The sequence below is a fragment of the Pipra filicauda genome, unplaced genomic scaffold, assembly GCF_003945595.2.
Source record: "Pipra filicauda isolate LSUMZ 115617 unplaced genomic scaffold, ASM394559v2 scaffold30_size5312502_pilon, whole genome shotgun sequence".
Classification (NCBI taxonomy): domain Eukaryota; kingdom Metazoa; phylum Chordata; class Aves; order Passeriformes; family Pipridae; genus Pipra; species Pipra filicauda.
The window spans coordinates 1,064,261-1,085,575 of NW_024104432.1; the positions used below are offsets into that span (position 1 = coordinate 1,064,261).

Below are 21,315 nucleotides of genomic sequence, written 5' to 3' on the forward strand. Positions count from 1 at the left end.
CCTCCTTTAAAAATCAATTGTACCTTCCAATTTGATGATTGTCGAAAATCAGTTAAAGTAAAGTGGTGGAAATTGAATGTGGCAAATCAATCTTGGGAATCACAAAGTCAAGGAGTTAGCTGGTGGTCAAATAGTAAGGGAGGCAAAGGGTGGCTGAATATTTCTAATCCCAGAGTAGGAAAGACAGAAGGTACATTTCTCTGTGTAGTCTCATGTGGAGAAGAAAAAGATCACGGGATAAGGACAGCAGTAGCCGTACCACATCAAGGAATAAGAGTTAGACCAGAACATAGTGTTTATCCGGCCCAGGAAGGAAGAGATCTGATTCTAAGCTGCAAAATTCCAGAAGGACAGTATTTTGAATATGGGTGGTGGTTTAAGGGACAGAACTTGAAAGTTGGAAAAAGACATCAGATTGAGAAGAGAGCAGATACAATAGTTTTGAAAATCAAAGAAATACAAAGAAGAGAAGATGAGGGCCAATATACTTGCTGGATAAGTAGAGATGACTGGTGGGACACTGGAATTACTGTCGTCCACGTAAGGACTGAAAGAATAACCCGACAAGTAAGTAACCTGCAGATTCCAGATAGAGAAGTAGAACAAGAAAACCTAGTTGTAGGCCTAATTCGTGATTTTGGGAAAGTACAGAATGTCACAAAAATCACTGCATGTCTCCCTATGCCTCATGCTGCAGGAGACCCAATCCCATGGGGAATAATTCCAGTACCGGAAATCCCTAGAATGTTTAAGAATACTACATGGAATTGCAGATTTGTGACTAGAACATGGAATGAAATGACAGATGCATGTTTATTGAGCGACAAAGTGACTAAAAAACAATGTGAACAGATGCCTGGATATTTTCGCTGGGTAGAAAGTGGGAAAATTGGAAAGTTAGAAGGAAATTGTTTGATCTCAGGTTCAGTAACACACCCATGTTCTAAAGTACAAGTTCAAATAAAACGAGAAAAGCAAGAAGAAGTGTGTCAAAATACTACTAGTTCTACAACCATGGAGGAATGGCAAACAATTTGGGGACCCAGCTTACTAGAGACATATAGTTATATTGGAAAAGTACAGTGGTGCATTCACTGGAAAGGGAAAAAGAATCAAACTTATTCTATAGGAAATAGAGGGAATCATAATTGGAGGACAGAAACACGTACAAAAGAAGATTGGAATTGTACTCGAATATACACATGTGATACCCCAGACGATGAGATAGGTTTAATGCCAGTCAAAACACTCTTGCAGTTAGGATGTGAATGTCGGGGATATAATCATACGATTAAAGGATCTGTGAAAAACATTGATTGCCGTACCACTACAGTTAGGAGCCCAGGAAATTTGGTATGGGTAATGGGACATGGCCAGTGGACTACCCACATGCCCATAGATGGTCCGGTTGTACCTGTCACACTAGGGATACCTACTCTCTGTCCATTCTGGAAGCAAGATAAGTTAACATCAGTAGAAATACAACCACAAAGGAAAAGAGAAGTTAGTAAAGATATTGATGACCTGGGGTTGGGAGATTGGCATGAACCATCAGCAGGAGTTAAATTTGGATGGGCATTAGAGCCTCTATTTGCACCAATCTCAACATACCGGAACAGAGAAATGCTGTTTAAATTAATGGGACAAACTGAAAGGTTAGCAGCAGTCACTAAGAAGGGATTTAAAGATCTAAATTTACAATTACAAGCCACCTCTAGAATGACCATACAAAACCGCATGGCATTAGACCTAATATTACTTAAGGAACATGGAGTTTGCAGCTACCTGCATGCAAAGGACGAGCATTGTTGTGTACACATCCCAAATGTCACTCAAGAAGTAGAGAAAGATATTAGCCAATTAGAACAAATTGACGAGAATGTTCATGAACTGCAAAAAGAAGCAGAACATAATTGGATAGGACAATTATTCAGCTCCCTAGGTCTTCATGTGTCAGGATGGATATCTTCTGTTATCCAGTACGGAATATTAATTGTAATAATTATTGTCATAGCCATAACTGTTTACAAGTGTCTTTTAGGAATGATTGTAAAAGAAGGTCAACATACGAGACGCATCATGAAAGCTATAACAAGAAAAGAAGTAATCTCACCGCAAAATGAATCACCTCCTACCTACCAAGAAACTACAGCCTGAAGATTGCTGTATTTGAGCATCCTTGCAAGCAAAGCCTGAAGAATGCTCAAAAGGGGGGACATGTTGCAAAGCAATTTAAATTAGTAGTAGAATGGCTAAGGCTTAGTAGAAGAGTAGGCCTAGAAAGCAACACTCCAAAGTAGCAACCTTGTTTGTGTGTGAAGTGGAAACCATAATCAAAGGATCTAGTCAGGCATGTATGTAACGATTTGTTACCTAGGATGTGGTTAAGGTCTGTTAAACAGTTTCTAGGGATAAGACAACTTAAGCAGATTTATGATTGGAGTAGATGATTATTAATTGTTATCAGTATGAAGTATGAGCTTGTTTGCAACTGCACCTGGTTTGCTGTGGAAACTGTAACTGTTTTGCCGTGGAAACTGCACGTAAACTTGTTTGTGTATAAAAGCTGAACTGAAAATGAGGGTCTTCGGAATCCTGACTTTGGACGCTAGTCCTCAGGTTCCCGGGGCCCCGAATAAAGCACCGCATAAACCGGCACTCTGTTGGTTTGTGTTTCTTTTGGTTACGGGCAACACTTTGAAAAAGTTTTTATGCTATACAGTGTACCTAATCTCTTTTTAGAGGATAAACAACTATTTTCTATTCAAGTTTTGCATAATAAATTTAGTACAAAATTTGCTATCACATATAGTTTTATATACATATGTATGGTTTCTCGCTCTCTATATACAGATCTCTCACATCACAGAATAACTAAAAAGTAGATGAAGTTTGAACATTTACTGTTCAAAGCTGAACACAAAGTAAGTTGGTACGTTTTTATATTCTGACAAGATTAAAGTCCCAGAAGTACTGAAAAGTGCAGCTATGCAGAAGCCAAAGTGATACCTAGTAAGGTGAAATTAAGCATCATTTTTATAAACAGAAAAAATATCTACATTATCACCTGATAATTGACTTTGCAGCAAGAATGCGAACTTGATGGTGACTGTCTGCAAGGAAATGTGGGAAGGCATCATTCACAGGTAGATCTTCATTTCTCACATTAAGGATTGCCCAGTTGCAATAAGGATCGGCCTGAAGAAAATTAATATTGTGATTTAAAATCTACATTAGATGCACTGAAAGATGCAAAAGATCTTTAGACACTATTTTTAATTACATCTTAAGTAAATATTTAGCATGCTAATGAATGTCAGAAAATCTGGGATTACCTCAAGCAGGGCTTTCATGCAGTTTAAAAGGGCCACTCTTACTGATGCAGTGCACTTCCCTCCTTGAGATAAATGCCTAAAATAAGGAAAACTTGAATAAGGGAAAAAGTTGCCCACAATTTTGAAAAACAGCAAGTTAGCTTCTGCTGCTCACAGTTGATTACTTTGTACTCAAAAGGCACGTTTGGGTCGATTTGACATTTTTATTGGTAATTGCAAACTATTCATTTTTGTTTGCTGAAGTTATCGCTTGTAATAATTATTGATGCAACTCAGCATAGAATCAGTCTTTGTTAATTCACAACAGTATAGGGTTTATTGTTTCAATACTATCTTAAGGACAAATCTTTGCTACAGATATAACATGTCAGAAAATCCAGAAAGTTAAATTCTGGATAAAGATATCATAGTATACCAACAGCAAGACACAAACAGCACCACAGTCTTCAGACTGATAGCAAAGTTAAAAATTAAAAATCAAAAATTTTATGTCCAATAGACTTCTTCATTAGATAACATACCAAAAGGCTCCAACAACTGTCAAAAATTGTCCTCTGGCACTCCCTGTCTCTTCAGCATGTGCATCGGACTGGGCCAATCCTACTGCTATAGGGAGCAAATTATTCAGAATTTCTTTACAAACTTCTTGATCTCGACGGTACAAAGAACACACGGTACTGTGAAAAAAAGACAGAAAATCCTGAAACACTGAAAATCCACCAAATCCTCTAAAACAGATGCAAAACACGCTGAAGAGTTTCTCTCTTACGAAAGAGGTTTCAGAAGTATATCTGCATCCATTGCAGGCAAGAGGTGTTCTTCAGTAGGGAGCTCCTTCAAAAGAACCAAGTACTGTGGAATAAAAAAAAAAAATGAAATAAAAAACCCAAACAAAACCAAAATGGAAAACAATACTTTGTAACTGGAAAATAATACTTAAGAAAATAAGTAGACAAAAAGAAAAATTAGGAAACTTTTTTAGTAACTCTTACACAAAGTCATGCAGCAAAGATACCTATTGTCAGCTATTGTGTGTTAGACTGGTCATGTTTTCATGCAAAGACTGTCACACAGTAATATAGATCATGAAATTTTTAGTTCTGGTAGTAAAAATATTTCCTTTGTAAACTAAAACATAGATCCTATTCCACTACAGAGACTGTTTTCAGTTATTTAACAAATAATTAATAATAAAGGCAAGATGTTATACTTCTTAACTCTTTATTTTCTGGCTTAAAAATTCTAACTGCTCTTTCCCTGACCACAGCACATTTCAAAAACACTAGAATTAGCCATTTTAAGTCTTCTCGGGGAACTGACAACAGGAGAAAGACAATATGTAACTGACAAGACTTTACAAATTTAATAACAGTACAATTACAGAGGTCGGTCTGCTGTAAAAAAAGCTCACACTCACCATGTGCAGATGTAATGGCTTAGTGCTATCAAAGACACTGCCATCGGTAAGCATTAACAGCTTCTGCCGTATGTCAGAGGCTCGGAAGCTCACTGTCTGAATTTGGACTGTAGTTACAGAAATACATAGGAACCTCACAATTTCAAGGAGAAGTAAATCCTGCTTTGTCAACTGTTCCTCAGCTAATGGGCTCAAAGCACCTGAAAATAAGATTTCCGTGTAAGAAACGTTTCTCCAAGGACAACAGAAAAGGCGGTAATATTTTAGGTCTTTACAAAACTAGTAAGTTCTCAAACAGATAAAGGACAAGCACCTTTACATTTATTTGTTATTGAGCAGTAGTGCATCAGTAACAGCTAAAGTGTATTTCCCACTTCTATAAAGGCCCTCTCTAACACAGGTTTTAAATTTATGTGGCCATACACACAGCTGATTTCTCCATCAAGGTTGAAATGGATTCTGTAGAACCATCCATGACTGTGTTCTTTTGTACTGTTAATTATTTCTTAGGATATATTTTAAATTACAGATTCCCCAAAATTGAAATGATGACAATTACTATGTTAATATCCTAATATCCCATGTTAATAACCTAAACAAGATAGTCAGACATGTAATTTTCCTGTCACATTTCGGACTCCTGTAAGTTCCAGCAATTGCTAGCTTTACTTATTAGAATATTATCTGGATAAGATACTTATAAAGACATTTATTCAACATGACAAGAAAACAGACCAGCTACTGTTTGTGACAGTAATATAACACCCAGATTTCCTTCTCAGTCAACAATAAAAAGACATAGTCCTGGTTAAACATTAAGATACACAGCATTTTAACCAAGAATGTAAAACAAAAGAGAGCATCAGTACTTGTAGCTCGTAACAGAAATAGACTGATAGATTCATGCTCCTGCCCCTCTGAAGGTCCAGAAATATTAAAAAACTGACCATGTCAAGAATTACTCTTCAGGAAAAGGAGAAAAACTAAACAGCCCTACTTTTAAGAAAATGCAGCACAGTCTAATAAGAGACGGGTATTCTATAAACATTTTTTCTTGTCTCTTCTTTGCCAAAACTTCTGCCTGGCTTTGAAAAAGTTAGCTACCTTCTCTTCTTGCATTTTACTACTTATAAAATAAAAAATAAATTTCTCCTTTCTAAAGAGCTAGAACACTTCATTAACATCTTTAAAACACTGATGAGAATTAATTGCTTAGGAAGTACCTGGTTCAACCATTACCTGTTTCAACTACTAATATAGCATGATTTTGTATCTTGCTATCTTTCAAGCAAAGAGCAATTTGTAAAATCAAGCTTTTGCAAGTAGTTTTGGACGTAGAGAAGACTTACCTGTTACAGTTTGCATATCCCCAGATTCATTTGTATCACTGATGTCAGTCACTGAATGATTATCGAATAGATCATCAGATACCTGGTTATCTACTTCCACTATACTCTCCTCAGGATCATTCCTGAGATCCATTTCTCCCAGTACACTTGGTTTTCCAGTAGCTGTCATCTGACAAAAACACATCCTTTTAAAGTTGGCTTTTAAAGACAGAAGAAACACCGCAGACACAGCACAAGAAGAGACATTACAGTTCCTCAGTAAACTGGAATAGGTGATGACAGTAAGAGCTACATGAAACTGATGAATTTCATCCTTTGGGGTAAACCTGTCATCTACACATATGAACCATCTGAATTATTTTCTTCAGGATATAAGCTTCCTTAGACAGATACTAATCTCTGTGTTAGTTTTTTTAAAACAGTTCTCTCTACAAGACCCACAAACTTCTCATCATGTTTCATTATTACAGAGAAATGAAAAGGCATGTGACTTTTTTGGGGACACACTAATTACTACTTTCCCTACCAGATGACAAGTTAACAGAAGGTAAAACTCTCAGCTCTTCCTCATCTACAAAAACAAAGGAATTTGCCCATCTGGACCTGACTACAAGAAATGTGCCAAAAAGAGAAGTTTTAAGTGAAGTGCCACACTACTACTTTTCCCAGTGAGCCATTTACAGTTAAATAGTCACACAATAAACACCAAAAAAAAAAAACCTTCAAAAGTGCATTAAAGTTAAACATCATGTGTTATAGAATTTTTTGTATATACTTCTACTGTAATGAAGTATTAAAAAAATGAAAAATAGCATAATTTTGTTTTTTAATGTGAACTAGAATGCTAACCTTAATCACATGTTATCCATCTGCTCTCTTTTTTTCCCTAAGCTGTGTTCCATTGCTAAAGAAAAACATTCCCAGTTAGGGATTCTCTATAAAACTCAATGTATTTTGATTTTTTTCAATAACAGGTATCTTGTTTGGTTTGCCTCCAAATTACTGTGCTGTAAAAACAATCCTCTCATAGAAGAACACCGTATTTAGAAATAGACAGAATGTACTTACGAGATTTTTGCAAATATCTATGAGATCGTTCATAAATTTTGATGTTAACAAGCGTAGGAATATATTAGACAATATCTTATTAGCACTGTTCTGTAAGAAAGTAAGATGTACAGATACGCTAATTAATTTTTATCCAGGAGCCATATGTATGATATTTAACTTTGTGATCTCATTAATAAAGAAATATAAACTCCTTTATAAACTTTACCTTGGTACAATTGCACAAACATTTTGTACACTGCATTATCAAAGTCCTCAGTGAGTTGATCTGGTTATCTTCATTTAGTTTGTTTTTTGACTGAGAAATGCTTTCTCCAGCATAGTGAATAAGAGACTAGTAAAAATACAACATGGTTAAAAAACCTCAGTCGAATTCCTTTGTACATTTGCACATACACCACACACATAAAGACAAAAGGATATGATTCTCATTCATACAGTTTTGATATTCATAGTGTGCATCAAAATTGAGTTCAGACTTTTTTCCATGATTTTCGTTTCGCTCATTTTGCTCCAGAAGAGACAAAAACATGGCCTAGACCTGCTTGAAACACTAATATTTTCATCACAAAAGAAAAATTCAGTATATCTCCAAAATGTGTAAGCAAGAAACCACCTGTTTAAGCAAGAAACCACCTCAGGTAGTAGTAACAATAATAATAGCAGCAATAGCTGTCTTCATACTGGCTTGAATCATCAAACTATCTTAAATTCCTGCATAAAAGACCTAGAAATGAAAGGACTCGTTATCCTATAAGTAGCCCTTTGTCTACATGCCCATGATTATTCCATTTTTTTTAAAGGTGTGACTCAGAAATGTATCAATATTTAGAATAATCTGCACTGCAAAACTGGCGTACCAGTACACTGACAATTTCAGTGACTCCTCTCTTTCAGAAACAGTAATACATTTAAACCTCTCTAAACTGCCTTTTTCTAAGCAGTAATCAATGCTCTGAAAGTGTGTCAACATGAACAGAATTTTAAGAATTAATTTATATTTAATGGTTTATTTTATTTTTAATAGCTCCCAAATGCATTACTGCTTACCTTAGCATTCTGAAACAACTCTGATTTACAGGCATCCTCTTCTTTAAATATACCAGTGTAGCAATAGCAGCCAAGAACACCAACCAGGAGACTGACACATCGGACAAGGTGTTCAGCAGAAAGAACCTTAGACTAAATCAAATACACAGTATAAATACCAGTAGTTTATCACCACAAAACATAGAATTATTTAGTCTTTTTAAAACACTTTATATATGAAGATTTGCATCCTAGTGTTTTGCATGGCAGCTGCCTCAGCTCCTGAAAAAGTTCTTTCAGCTCTTCACGTTATAATACTAGCTGTATGTCCCATGGTCCTTAGGCCTCCATCCTTCAAACCACTTCTAATTCCCTCTCTCCTTTAGATTCCATCATGGCAATACTTCCAAGCTCTTAGCATGCACTCTGTTTATCTATTTCACCTTCTGCAAGGACACAAGACAGTACGAGCAGGTCAGGAACTGGATCACAGGATAGTTCAGACTCAGCAGGTCTCTGGTCCAACCTCCTGCATACAGCAGGGTCAGATTAAGGTCACAACAGGTTACTCAAGGCCTGATCCAGTCAGGGCTTGAAAACCTCAGAGGATGCAGACTGCACAACCTCTCAGGTGAAGCAACCTGTGCCACTGACTGACTGTCCTCACACAGACAGAATTCTGTCTCACCTTCCTATTGCAGGAAGCACTGTGTATGAAGAGCATGGCTCTGTCTTTTAGACAATCTTATAGGAACTGGTAGGCTTCCCCAAAAGCCACTTCTCCTGCAGGCTGAACAAGCCCAGTTTCCTGTCTTCCCTCACAGGGCCAAGTGCTGGAGCTGTCACCATCTCAGTGGCCTCCACTGAAGGCATTACGTGTCTGTTTTGTACTGGAAGGCCCAAAACTGGGTGCAGTATTTCTGATGCCATCTAAAGGCAAAGAGTAGAGGGGGATAACCAGTTCCCCTGAGCAATGGCTCTACTCTTTCTCATGTAGCCCACATTTGCAGCTTTCTTTACAATTACTCCTTTAGAGAGCTGCATCTTTTTACAAAACCTATTTAAGAACTCTATGTCTCAGGCTAATTCGGCTGAAAACTGGAAAAAACTTGCAGCATTACAGGGGCACAGAAGTCGAAACCAACATCACAAAAGCAGGGTAACTGATTTATGTGGCAACTTTGCACATGCTTACACTTTGATACAGCTACTACATACTCACTCATACTTATGAAAACTATGGATATTTTGTGAATTATGTAAATAAATACAGACTTCTCTATTTTGTATTATTGGATACAATTTTTAAATGTTTTTGGTTCATTATTAATAGCAGAAGGAATGAAAATCCATACACTTTGCCTTGAAAATATATTGTTTGGGAGCGCAAATGTAAGGATGTAACAGTAATTTCTAACTTACCTTAGGAGCACAACTGCTTAAAAGCTTTTCTGACATTGCTAAAAGGCAGTTCTCCAGTGTTTCCCTAAGATTTTGGTTGATGGCAAGTCTTGAACCCATCACATTTTTATCTGCAACATTTACTGCAAAGTTAGTGAAAATATCCATTTCATCAAATGTTGTCTGCAGGTACAGCTCTTCGACATCAGAAAAACTGTTTTCTTCTTTACCCTGCACATGTTGCTCACTTGAAGAAGAGATACAGTTTTTACTTTAGCAGCCAGTATACAACTTACAAGTCTTTAAAAGTACTATTTAAATAGAAGAAATAAACAAAAGCAAAATAATTTATCTTTTTGTGCTTCCAAACTCTGGTTGACCTTTAATTTCTGACATGACTTTCACTGCGGAATGGACGCTACCATTTTAGCTCTAACTCAACTGCAAGGAAACATGAAGCCTGCAAACAGATCATATCTCCTACTGCAGTTCATATGGCAGTATCTTTTTTGTGTTAAGATTGCTGACCTCAATCTACTTTACACAGCTGGAGCAGAAATTCATAAAACCCCTAAAAGCAGTATTTTTAACTTCCAGTAGGAAAGTCTTATCCTACATTAGAACAATTGATACACATTTTAGTTTCATTAAGAGGAAACTAGACATAGTCCAAAAGCTTGAACATATACATCAGTGAAACACGCAGCAGCATTCCTAGCTTAAGTATCTATAATGATTAATTTAAAAACATACCATTTAGCATCATTTTGGAAGAAGTTCATAGCAGCTCTACAGTTCTTCATTGTGAGACTCACAAGAATTTTTTGTAATACAAGATGAGGAAAATCACTGTAAAGAAAGAAAATGTTTTTATATTGTCTTGCAATCAGACAAGCTCTTAGGATTCCTGAAGTGCATCAAACATTAGGCAGATTAACAGTTTTCCTGAAGAAAAACCTAAATTTACACTGAATATTTCTAACACATAGATCATGTACCTGAAATTATATAGACAGATATTAGGTCCCCAGAATGACATTCTACAGTAAGCTTAAAAACCCCATAAACTCTGCAGAAACATTAACGTAATAAAATTCTGCATTAACGTAATACACTTTTCCCTGCGTGGTCTTCTGTGTTATAGGGTGAGCTTACACATAAAATTATGCCCCAAACACTTTACCTGCAGAGTACAGGAGGCAATTCTGCACATTCTTCTATCTCTTCCTCCAAATTGCAGGACAGGACCCATTTCATTATTGCCTCCCTTAATGCGGAATCCAGATTTCTTTCAGAATTATGTTCTATTCCTGTGTCCAAATTTTCTGGCACTGAATAGGCAGACATCACTAATGATAAACAACATACAGAAGAACTGTAACAAAAATGGAACAGGATTTGTGAGAAACAATGTGGTATTTGTTGATCAGCACTCTAAAGCAAAGTCAGTATTTCTGCATGCACAGGAAGCATCGAGGACATAAGCATGCATATTGGTTAACGCTTTCATTAAAATCTTCACATTTTCATTTTTCTTGGCTACTACAGACATTTCTGATCTATTTTAAAGACTGCTTCAGAACATTTATTTCAGAATAAAAATTTAGAAGAAAACATACTTTTTAACTTCAAAAAATCAACAGATCTGCCAGTCAGATTTTAAATTTTTAGTCCATTTTAAATGTGAAGATGCTTGCCTTTCCTCTTCTGCCTCTTGCTTTCAAACTTACATACTTATGGTCACTTCAAATGCTTAAAAGACAAATGTTTGCCATTCTTAAACAGAAACAGAGCCACAACATCGATAATATTGAGTAACACAGTGATTTTGGTTGCACAATAAAGAGGAATGTGAATCAGATCCAAAACACTACCCTTACTTTCATTTTACCTTGAAGGCTTGCATGCAGGTCCTGAAAAGATCTTCCAGAGTTCTTTATCTGTTACAACAAGGTTTCCTTGAATCATAGCTCCAAGCAGCCCAAAGCTCTCCACTTCGATTTGCTGGAAGTTTACGCTGCGAATGATAAGAGTCCAAATCTTTGCCCAGGTTCTCTGGAGCTCCAACTTGTGGGTGCTTTTCAAATCAGTTTTCTGGTTTTGGCACAAAGCTACCTCTGTGAGACACTTAAGCACGTATGGGGTCCTCTCTCCTCGGCGCTGCTGAGGCAGTAACTGGTGAAGTACACTGAGTAAGGGAGGTAGCTCACTGCTAGGAAGACTCATGGGATACTTTGATATTAATTGAATTGTAATCTGTAACCTTGAAAATACAAAGTGAAGCAATTAAGCAAACATACATAAATTTGCGTTTTCAGCAGTAAATTAACAAAGCCTTCTCCAATTGCCATTTCATGTTTACACTTTCCAGTACTGAGCTGATTTCTTTACTATCAAAATATAAAGATTCAATATTTCTACCATTTTCACTTGTAAAGTCTGCACATCTAGCCTCACTATCACTAATAATTTCTTACAACTGACTTCATTGATTTTGATTTCTTACAAGCCAAGTTCACACACTTCTGACCACAAGTAAGGAAATTTTCAGGTCAAAAAAAATATTTTTCTCCTTCTTCTGGACTAGCCTGTTGTAAACTCTGACACAGAGAAGGACCTCAAACGTGAAATGACATGAATAGGAAAACATTACAGCAACATCTCTGCAGACAGGAAAATAAAAAGATGTTTAGCTGGGGATGGTAAGCTGGAAGGGTTTAGTTTATATCAATGGTTGCAGCTAGAGTCAAAAACATGGTGGGATTCTTGGGGCTGTCCCGTGCAGGGTCAGGAGTTCGGCCCTTCTGGGTCCCTTGCAAACTCAGGATATTCGATGATTCTATGAAATTACAGTACCTGCAGTATTTCTTGGCCATTGGCACCTCCACACAGAATAGCACGTTAACTTCTCAACTGGATCCTAAACAGCCATTTTGCCCCAATACTGCAAGCAGTAAACACACACTCACACAAACCTGCCACCCCAGTGCAGGAACCAATCCATGAGCAGCTATGCTGCTCTGGTATCTTGTACTGCAGTTTCCAAGAAAAGTCAGAAAGACAGAGAGGAACAGTAACAGCAAAAAACATCCAGTGTAATCTATTTTAGCTAAACAATCAACATGCCTGGGCTTAGGGCTACAACTGGTAGGTTCTGGAAAAGTCCATCTTTGGTCTTTTAATAGTAACTTGACTCCTTGCTACACTCACTGCTACAGTCCTCCTGCAACAGTCAGCAAAACATGAAGCTATACCTCCAGTTCATGGGAAGCAAAATACTCCTCAATCAAAGTCCAAGGTAAAAAGCAGGCCTTGCAACAGTTTTCAGGCCAGGTATTACAGAAAACTGCATGAACTAGTCCAAAATGGATAAACTGTTAACAGTTGCTATGCTATAACACAGCCAGATTAAGACAGCAGTAAATATCATGTTTATTTCCTAATACTCATAAAGCAAAAGTACCAAGACCAGTACTCACTGCTTTCCAAATACTGTGAGAATCTAAGTTCAGTACTTAGATATATGATTACAGCATGTGCAGACACCCAACTTGAATGCACAACATATTCAGGAGAATGTTAAATGTAAAAAGATGTCTGGAGTGATACTTCTTTCATGTAAAGATGTTATTACCAAGGTATGACATCAAAATCCTTCTGGGATATTTGCATGTTGTCTCGAATGACCTCCCAGCCTAGTTCAATCCTCCTGCGCTTGTTTGGTACTGTGTCCTCACTGGGCTCTCTTTGTGTAACGGCATAGGACTGGGTAATTTCAAGGACTTTGGTATCCTCTGTGAAAACCTTTTATTAAGAGAAATTTAAAAGTATACAAATGAAAAAAAAAAAGCAGTATTTGCAAGAAAACTGAAATGCCAATCTAAATTAGTCCATTCTTTACTGTGTATAAAGCCTTCTAAGAGGGAACCAGAATTATTATTTATTATTCCTTACTCTAACAAGACCTCTGCTTATAGCCTAACAAGAAACACTAGTGAAAATCCAGCATACTACACTTCTAAGCTGTACAAAATTAACAACGAAACACAATAAAACACGGATATGAATACCTCAGTAAATTATTCTGAGGAATAATTAAGTCGTATTACTTTAAAAAGCAAAACATACAACCCAGTAATTACATAGTCAAGTTTATATTAAAAAAAAAAGTTACCTGATGACAAATATCAGCCATTAACTCAATTAAATTTTCCTTTACAGCAATATTACGTGAGCCTGAAGAATACTTTCCTCTACTACTGATGAGATTTATTTCATTCACCAGAACATCATACAGGTTATGCAAGATACTTTGCCATTTTGTAAAGTCATATGCACCTGTATATGCAAAAACAATGAAAACATAATGTGTATCACCCACTCAGTATTGAAACCTACCTAGGCAGTGCAAAATACAGCCAAAATCAGAGTAAAGCATATAAAGTTCAACAAATATAGGCCTGCAAAGCAAGTTCTATAATGGAGAATGGATAAAGTTAAAAAGTGAAAAAGAGAGAACTTAATCAGCACATACAAGTAATTAAGTTAGGAATTATGTTTCTAGTAAACAATTCTTCATCTATCTGGAAAAAATACAGTGAAATGCAACGGATAGATTTGTACAAAGTACAAAAAAATATCCTTACAAAAATTATGCGAGAACTGAAATAGGCCACGACAAACACAATTACTGAGTGATATTCTCTGAGCAGTTTTATAGTATAAGGCACACTTAATTGAGAGTAGTAATTTCTGGTCTTAAATAGACCTGGTAAGATACCAAAATATGTGGCAATCTAAACTCAATCTAAATAATTATTTCCCTTCCCCAAAGACTTAGTGTTTTGATTTAGCAAATAAAATCACCTTTTGACTAAAAAAAAACCCCAACTCCCCCCCTCCCCCGAGTTTTAAAGGGCTTAACACAACTAATATTCTTAGTGCATAAAATTTGAAAACCCTTTTTCATTTTCACTCAGTATTAACCTATGGCATAAAACTACTGACAGATAATCATCACTTCATCAATGTTTCCAAGACTCAGTATCAAAATTCAGAGTTGGCACAGTAAATTCAACAACGACATACAGCAATAGAAAAAAAAATGGAGCTTTTTATTGTACCTCTTCCCTGAGTTTTTGCACCCTTTGGATGATGAATATGAACTTGGAGACGAAATAACTCAATTATTGATGCCTTCAGGGAATCCTTTGGTCTATAGTGAGTCCATATATAAAGCAACGTAGGCAAAATTTCTTCCCCTGCTTTACAAATCCGTAGGCGACAGTTGTCAGCAAACTTATTGCAGAAGATATTCATTGCTCCAACAATATGATCCAGGCCTGCACTATTCTTCTCCTGTCTGTAACATAAATCAAACATGTACATTTCCAAAAGAAACAATCTAATTTTTTTCATAAGAACTGTTTAAATGTAAATACTAGCAAGTAATTACATATTATTTGCCTAACAAATGCAGAAGTTATTAGTTTTTTAAAGAAGTTACTAAATTGGCATTTAAAGAGAGAACAAAATATATCTAAAGAAGTATTACCTGTTATTACTCAAGTCCAATCCCAAATACTTAAAATTACTTATTTTCTAAAAGTAGGTATCAGCACACAAAAGGAGCACTTGCAACATACCTTGCAGACTGCATCGCTTTTGAAAAGAAGATAAGCATATCAGAACTCAACCCATCAGTTTGGAAGCAGTACCCCCTCATAAGTGTGTGAATTATCCTAGCCACCAAGACTCTACTAATATTTCCAGAAGGTTTGAGGTATAATTGGCTATACAGGATCAGCAACTCTGCAAATGTATTAAAAAAATACACAAATACATAAAAACATATATATTATAGAGGATTACATAAAAAAAACCTTGATGAAAAATAATGCAATAAAGATATAGCAACCACCACTGTGTAGTTAAGAATCTATGTTTTTACTTTCAACTGCACCAGACCCCTGATTTTATAAAGAGAAATCTGACTTCCACATTGTACCCCAAGAGTTATAAGCAAGCATTAAGGCAGAATCACTAAAAAAGGTTATGGTAACCTTTACAAAGCTCATATATCTCTCATTTAATAAAAGCGACTTGTTCCCTCCAATGGATTAAAGGCTCTCTTCCTTTAGATTTATGGTCTTCAGTCCTGCCTCACTCCTGTAACTAAATTACACTGTGCCCCTTATGATCTAATATCAAAATTTCTTCTGTCATGCTTCCAGCTTTTGTCCATACACAGAATCCATGTTCCTAACTTCCATGTTCCTAAACAAACTAACCACCACATTGCAACCCCCATAGGCTCCTGGCTTCTTGCCTCATTCCCTACCCATTTAGGCTCAATTCTACCTAAGTACCCAGTTCTTGTTTCCTGTTTATTGCTCTGAACTCCAGCTTCCAACCTCCTTGTCTTTGCTTTCTGTTCCAACAGAACAGAGGCTGACAGCATTCCTAGTCTCAGGCAGTGCTCCCACACAGTTCCAGCTTTCCCTTCAACCTTCAACTTCCAGTTCTATCTCCACAGCCAAATTGTACCAACTTCTTTAACTTCAGAGATCTCATCCTCAGGCTCTTTAATTACCCAGCCACATAGAATCATAGAAGGATTTAGGTTGGAAGAGGCCACAAAGATCACCCAGTTTCAACACCCCTGCCATGGGCAGGGACACTTTTCACTAGACCAGATTGCATACAGCTCCATCCAACCTGGCCTTGAACTCTTCCAGGAACCTCCCACCCCGAATGACTCCATTTCAGTCGCTTTGCTTTACCAGCCTTCACCAGGTTTTTTTTGCCTCCCTTTTCACTCCCAGCATCACCAGATCCCTCTTCCGAGTTCTTTGCAGGCTTATTTCTATTCTGTAGTTAAGCCACTCTCTTCAAGCTGCAGAGCAGAGCATTTTCTCATAAAATGCTTTTCAGAAATCCAAACTCTGACCTCAAAGCACTCCACTACAGACAGTACTTCCAAATTTTCTCCACAATTGTACATGCAACATCCAACAAACTAGACTATAAAACTTCTAATACCCTTTTTGCTTTTCAAAATACTATCAACAAATGTAAAAAGGTGAGTTGAGAGGTTAGTAGATGTCAGATAATTCAGAATACACAAACATTCTTTTTCATGCTAAATAAATGAACTATCAAATTGGAGTCAAATCCAATGCTCTGAAAAGTGAAAAACTATCTGTGCATTTCCACTCAGTTCAGGTTGCATGCTCTATCATTATGCAACTTTTACATCTGTTATTTTGCTATTTACATCTTAAGCTTTATAGTTTTTCTTTACATAGGACGTACGTATAAGAACATCAATTCAATTTTTTTTAGGACCTTCATGAGCCATCAAAACTCAGATAATAAAACATAATATTGTAATATATTAACTATATTAAACCTATACCAGTCAGTTCCTAATAATTTGCAGACAACTGCACGCTAACACTAGCTTTACTGAGGTTTTCTCCAGCACACACATTCCGTGGATTTCCTATAGGTGTTAAGCCCCGTGCAGACCATGCAGACATAGCCTGACTGTATATAAACGCAGCAAACAATAAACAGTATGCAGAAAGAAAAAAAAAAATCAATTCCTAATCTTTGTTGCTTTGTTTATTTCAACTGTAAGCCTTCAAGGCTGACACTGCTTTACTCCATATTTTGGGTAGGATCTCACACCACAGGGCCTCAACCAAATTAAAATGCATCTAAACACGTTTCTGTAGTAGGAAAAGACACTTCTAAGTAGGTTTAAAAATGTTACCTGACCACTGCTGCTGGGATATCTCACACCAGTATTTCCTTACTGAGAGGATGTCTTTTAGGAGTATGTTACTACAGTCAGAACCATATGCAGCACAACTTGTCGGATCTCTTATAATTTCCATGACATAAATCAAAAGTTCCTGACATTTCAGCCTGGGTCCTCCTACATGAAGAAACATGAGACTGCTTAATTAACCCAAATTAACCCAAATAAATCTGTAATTGTTTGTAAATGTTATCTAATAAAAAGAAAAAAACCCAACCCATGGTTTTTTGGGTTGTTTTTTAATGAGAAAAAATGAGAAAATATATCAGTTATAGACAAATTGAATAATTAGAAAAAGGAACTGTGAACATCAACAAGGACAGAGAAGGAGCACAAAGGACTGATTCATATTAAGATATTTAAATAGTAAACATCTGTAAGAGAGTAAGATGAACCCTACACTAGCAACTAGTAAAAATTCAAAGTTGAAAGCAAAGTAGTAAACTAAAACAGTAACTCTATATGATAATACAAATTACTGACTTTTATTAGCACATCTGATGAAGTATTTGACCAGGCTTCCAACTTCCTGTATCTTTTTCTGTCTCATAGTTTGGGTTGAAGCAGATGCATTCGGTTTTGTCTGCTGCAGATTTTTAATTTCCTTCTGAAAATATTTCTGCAAAACACTTCAAAAATAAAGAGATATTAACCAAGGATCTGCTCATTTATGACTGAAGTAAAATAGGTAAATGCTGTTTTAGTCTAAAATGCCAGTTCCTGTTCTTCTCACAATTCTAATTATCAAAGATTAAAACTAACTGATATATATTACAAACCAAGCATGACGGAAATAGTCTATAAAAGGACCTGTAAGTTTTGAAGATAATCCAGAAGTAACTCAAATACGAACCAAACTTTCCTTTAAACTTTGCATCATGATAAACATACAATTTAAAATCAGTAAAAAAACCCAAAGCTGTCTTTTTATTTATGCTGCAACATTATACAGTAAAATAATAAGAAATAGTTATCATTGTTTTTATTGAGGAAAACCTTTTAAGTCCTATTTCTCCATGATCTAAAGTTAATATATGGATTATATTTTAGATCTATGAATAGATTAGATTTTTCACTGGCTTTGTCACTGGCAATTACTACAGATTTTCGGGCCTACCATTTGTATTCAGTTTAGAGTTTCTATTTTTGTATTCCTCCTGTGTATTTCTAATGTGTAATTGACCACCAAGCAACATATAAAATTTATCAAATACTTCTGATGATATTTTTGGTACACCTATAAAACAAGAACTATTCCAATGATGTCCAATTAAAAAACATAATGAAAAGCTGACCAGACTAGTTTTCATTATATGAAAACTAATACTTCAGATCAACTTTTAACATGAAATTTAACAGTGGTCGAAGCTCCTGTAAGAAGTTATCACGCTCATGCTCAGTCCAATCTTATAGTACACCTGATGCAGACTGTATCAAAGATTGGCCTCTACAAACCTCAGTACATCATTTTTTCATTCACAAGCCACAGTCCTTTTACTGTGTCTTGAAGAATTCAGCAACACAAAAAACGTTAACGAAAGAATGATGTTCTATGTAAGAAAATTGCAACCATTCACAAAGAAAAAAAAGGAACTACCTAAATACAGCATCCCAGTTAAGTTGCTTTCCTTGTTTAGAATCAGAATTCCGGTCCAGCTGGCGAACTGTTTCAGAATCACGGAGAAGTCTCTTGAAATTTTCAACTTCCTTCTGAAAATGTATTTCAAGAAAAAAAAATTTAATTATTCCCTTCATTGCTAATTGAGGTACCCACCCCAAAAGAAAACTTGTTACCCTTCGCTCCACAGCTTTCTCATTTTCAAGGCGACGACAACAAACAAGAAGATCATGCAATGCAAGACTCATGGTTCAATTTAAAGAATAGTCATTTGTATCTGCAAAGAGAAGAAATAGATAAAACAGTAATTATTTAACACACAACCAAGTAAAAAAATTGGAAATGCAAAATATTGAAAATTCAGTTCGGAACACAACCACAGTGTTACATGTTCCACTGAAAAGCTAATTTGTGTCTGGATTAGTGGTCTTATTGGTCACAAGACTGAAGCAGTTTCACATCAAGAATATAATGTACTCCCACAGAGAACAGTCAAAGTCAAAGAATAACTGCAGAGACCCCCTTCACATAACTCTGTCTTCCTTCTTTTTTATGCCTGCTAACAGAGAAGAGATGGGCAGACAATAGGGAATGACATTATAGTAAGATTAAAATAACACAAAGCAAATACATTCCAGCAAGAAGCACTAAACTTTTGGTAGACATCTTAACCTGATGCTGCCAGGAGAAGGTAGCACTTGGAAAACACTCTTCCTCTCTCACATCCTACATTTGCATAGGTCACTACCATGTGACAAATCCCTCTGGACTAAACATGTCAAAGGATGACCAAATGACCACTTAAAACTATGCCTCTTCTCCTTCAACAGAGGTTGGAATCAGCTAGACCTTGCATTTCTGGTTTACATAAAGTTATGCTGCTGCAGATGACAACCATGACATTGTATATGACTTCCATTCTTCTTCTTTTATGCCTTTAAAGCAAGGGCAAGAGGAACCCTTGCAAGACGGATCACACAAGCTGAAGTAACTTCATGCATATGCTGCTGCTGAGGCTGTAATATGCAACTGAGAATGGGCATTCATGACTCACAGCACTGCATCTCAAGCACTTATGCGAGAATATAAAAAGAGCCACTGAGAGAAATAAAACTTTAAATATCTACTCTCTTAGACTGTATTTATTTCCTTCAGCTTCAAACAAGATCAGGCTGGGACTAAGTATGATCAGAAGTTTGGTGACTGATAGATGTGTATGAAAAAGAAAACATTTTAAGTGTGAAGGCTGGCTGTACTGTACAAGAGACCTCACTTAAATTAAGAGTTCCTTTACTAACTTCACAGAATCACAGAATATCCTGACTTGGAACGGATGCACAAGGATCACCATGTCCAGCTCCTGGCTTCTACACAGGACAGCCCCAAGAATCACACCATGTGCCTGAGAGCGTTGTTCCAAGTGCTTCTTGAGCTCTGTCAGGCTTGGTGCTGTAACCACGCCCCTGGGGAGCTTGTTCCAGTGCCCAACCACCCTCTGTATCTCTGGTGGTTGGGCACTGGAACAAAATTAAGCCCAGCAAACCTCCTGCTTTTGCGGGAAATGAAAGGAAGAATTAACTTTTAAACCCTAATGGCTTTTGAAATGTGGATGAGCTGCAAAATAAACCTCGGCAAATTTCCTGCTTTTGCTGGAAACGAAACAGAAAGGAAGAATTAACTTTTTAAACACTAATGGCTTCTGAAATGTGGATGAGCTGCAAAATGCTTGAACGAGAACCGTGGGAACACGGGTCTATTGTAGGGCCTGGGCATCCAAGGGGAAGAAATCAGTCCTCTCGTTCGTACTTAACGGTATTTCAATAGCCACTAATAACAACAACAGTGGAAAAGTCCCGAGACTGACTCCACCTATTTCTCTTACTACTTGCACGGGTTTCCAGCCACTATGGGATGATCACGTTCACCCTCCATATAAATTACACAGAGCGAGGAAGGCACACACAAACCAAATACAATAAACAAGGGAGAGATGCGCTGGCTGAGCACAGGGACACAGGGCAATGCAACCAGTACCCGGCAGCTCCGGCTCCGCAACACTCCCGGGGCCGCCCCCGCCGCATGAGCCGTCCCTCAGCGCCCGCCGCCGGGGCCGCCGCCCCGCCCGACCCCGGGCCCCTCACCTCGGCCGGGTCTGGGCAGCCGCCGCTCCCGGGGCACGGCACACGTGCGGCGGCTGCGGGCGGACCTGGAAGCGGATGAGCAGCGGCGGCGGCGGGTTCCGGCGGAAGGGGCCGGGCGCGGCGCTGGCTGGC

General features: G+C 37.2%; 2 protein-coding genes across 3 annotated transcripts; both read right to left on the reverse strand.

Moving 5' to 3' along the window:
- Positions 1 to 3,063: 3,063 nt before the first annotated feature.
- On the reverse strand, positions 3,064 to 12,260 carry LOC120323660 (serine-protein kinase ATM-like). Its single transcript, XM_039383438.1, has 13 exons — positions 11,491 to 12,260; positions 10,783 to 10,974; positions 10,353 to 10,448; positions 9,621 to 9,846; positions 8,220 to 8,351; positions 7,378 to 7,503; positions 7,170 to 7,259; positions 6,102 to 6,270; positions 4,753 to 4,952; positions 4,105 to 4,187; positions 3,857 to 4,012; positions 3,336 to 3,411; positions 3,064 to 3,198 (listed from the first exon to the last, which is right to left on the reverse strand). The coding sequence occupies exons 1-13, from the start codon at positions 11,823 to 11,825 to the stop codon at positions 3,064 to 3,066; spliced, it is 2,016 nt and encodes a 671-aa protein (XP_039239372.1). The 5' UTR covers positions 11,826 to 12,260.
- Positions 12,261 to 13,127: 867 nt separating this feature from the next.
- LOC120323673 (serine-protein kinase ATM-like) lies at positions 13,128 to 21,253 on the reverse strand. 2 transcript variants are annotated; one of them, XM_039383469.1, is made up of 9 exons: positions 21,184 to 21,253; positions 19,219 to 19,319; positions 19,022 to 19,134; positions 17,908 to 18,053; positions 17,377 to 17,541; positions 15,245 to 15,410; positions 14,723 to 14,961; positions 13,774 to 13,937; positions 13,128 to 13,403 (listed from the first exon to the last, which is right to left on the reverse strand). In XM_039383469.1, the coding sequence occupies exons 2-9, from the start codon at positions 19,288 to 19,290 to the stop codon at positions 13,230 to 13,232; spliced, it is 1,239 nt and encodes a 412-aa protein (XP_039239403.1). In that variant the 5' UTR covers positions 19,291 to 19,319; positions 21,184 to 21,253; the 3' UTR covers positions 13,128 to 13,229. The 2 variants fall into 2 exon arrangements, with proteins under 2 accessions (XP_039239403.1, XP_039239404.1); XM_039383470.1 differs by lacking the exons at positions 13,128 to 13,403; positions 13,774 to 13,937; positions 14,723 to 14,961; positions 15,245 to 15,410; positions 17,377 to 17,541 and having other exon boundaries at positions 17,900 to 18,053.
- Positions 21,254 to 21,315: the final 62 nt, after the last annotated feature.

Bases quoted from the DNA above. Each gene is read 5' to 3' on its own strand.
- LOC120323660 (XM_039383438.1), bottom strand. From the start codon at position 11,825: ATGAGTCTTCCTAGCAGTGAGCTACCTCCCTTACTCAGTGTACTTCAC. The intron at 9,847-10,352 runs GTATGTTTTTAA...CTCTTCTTCAAG, and splicing joins TTCCAAAATGATGCTAAATG to TGAGCAACATGTGCAGGGTA. The intron at 4,953-6,101 runs GTAAGTCTTCTC...TCTTATTTTCAG, and splicing joins GGATATGCAAACTGTAACAG to GTGCTTTGAGCCCATTAGCT.
- LOC120323673 (XM_039383469.1), bottom strand. From the start codon at position 19,290: ATGAGTCTTGCATTGCATGATCTTCTTGTTTGTTGTCGTCGCCTTGAA. The intron at 19,135-19,218 runs GTAACAAGTTTT...ATACATTTTCAG, and splicing joins AGAAAGCTGTGGAGCGAAGG to AAGGAAGTTGAAAATTTCAA. The intron at 17,542-17,907 runs GTCAGTAATTTG...TTCTTCATGTAG, and splicing joins CATCAGATGTGCTAATAAAA to GAGGACCCAGGCTGAAATGT.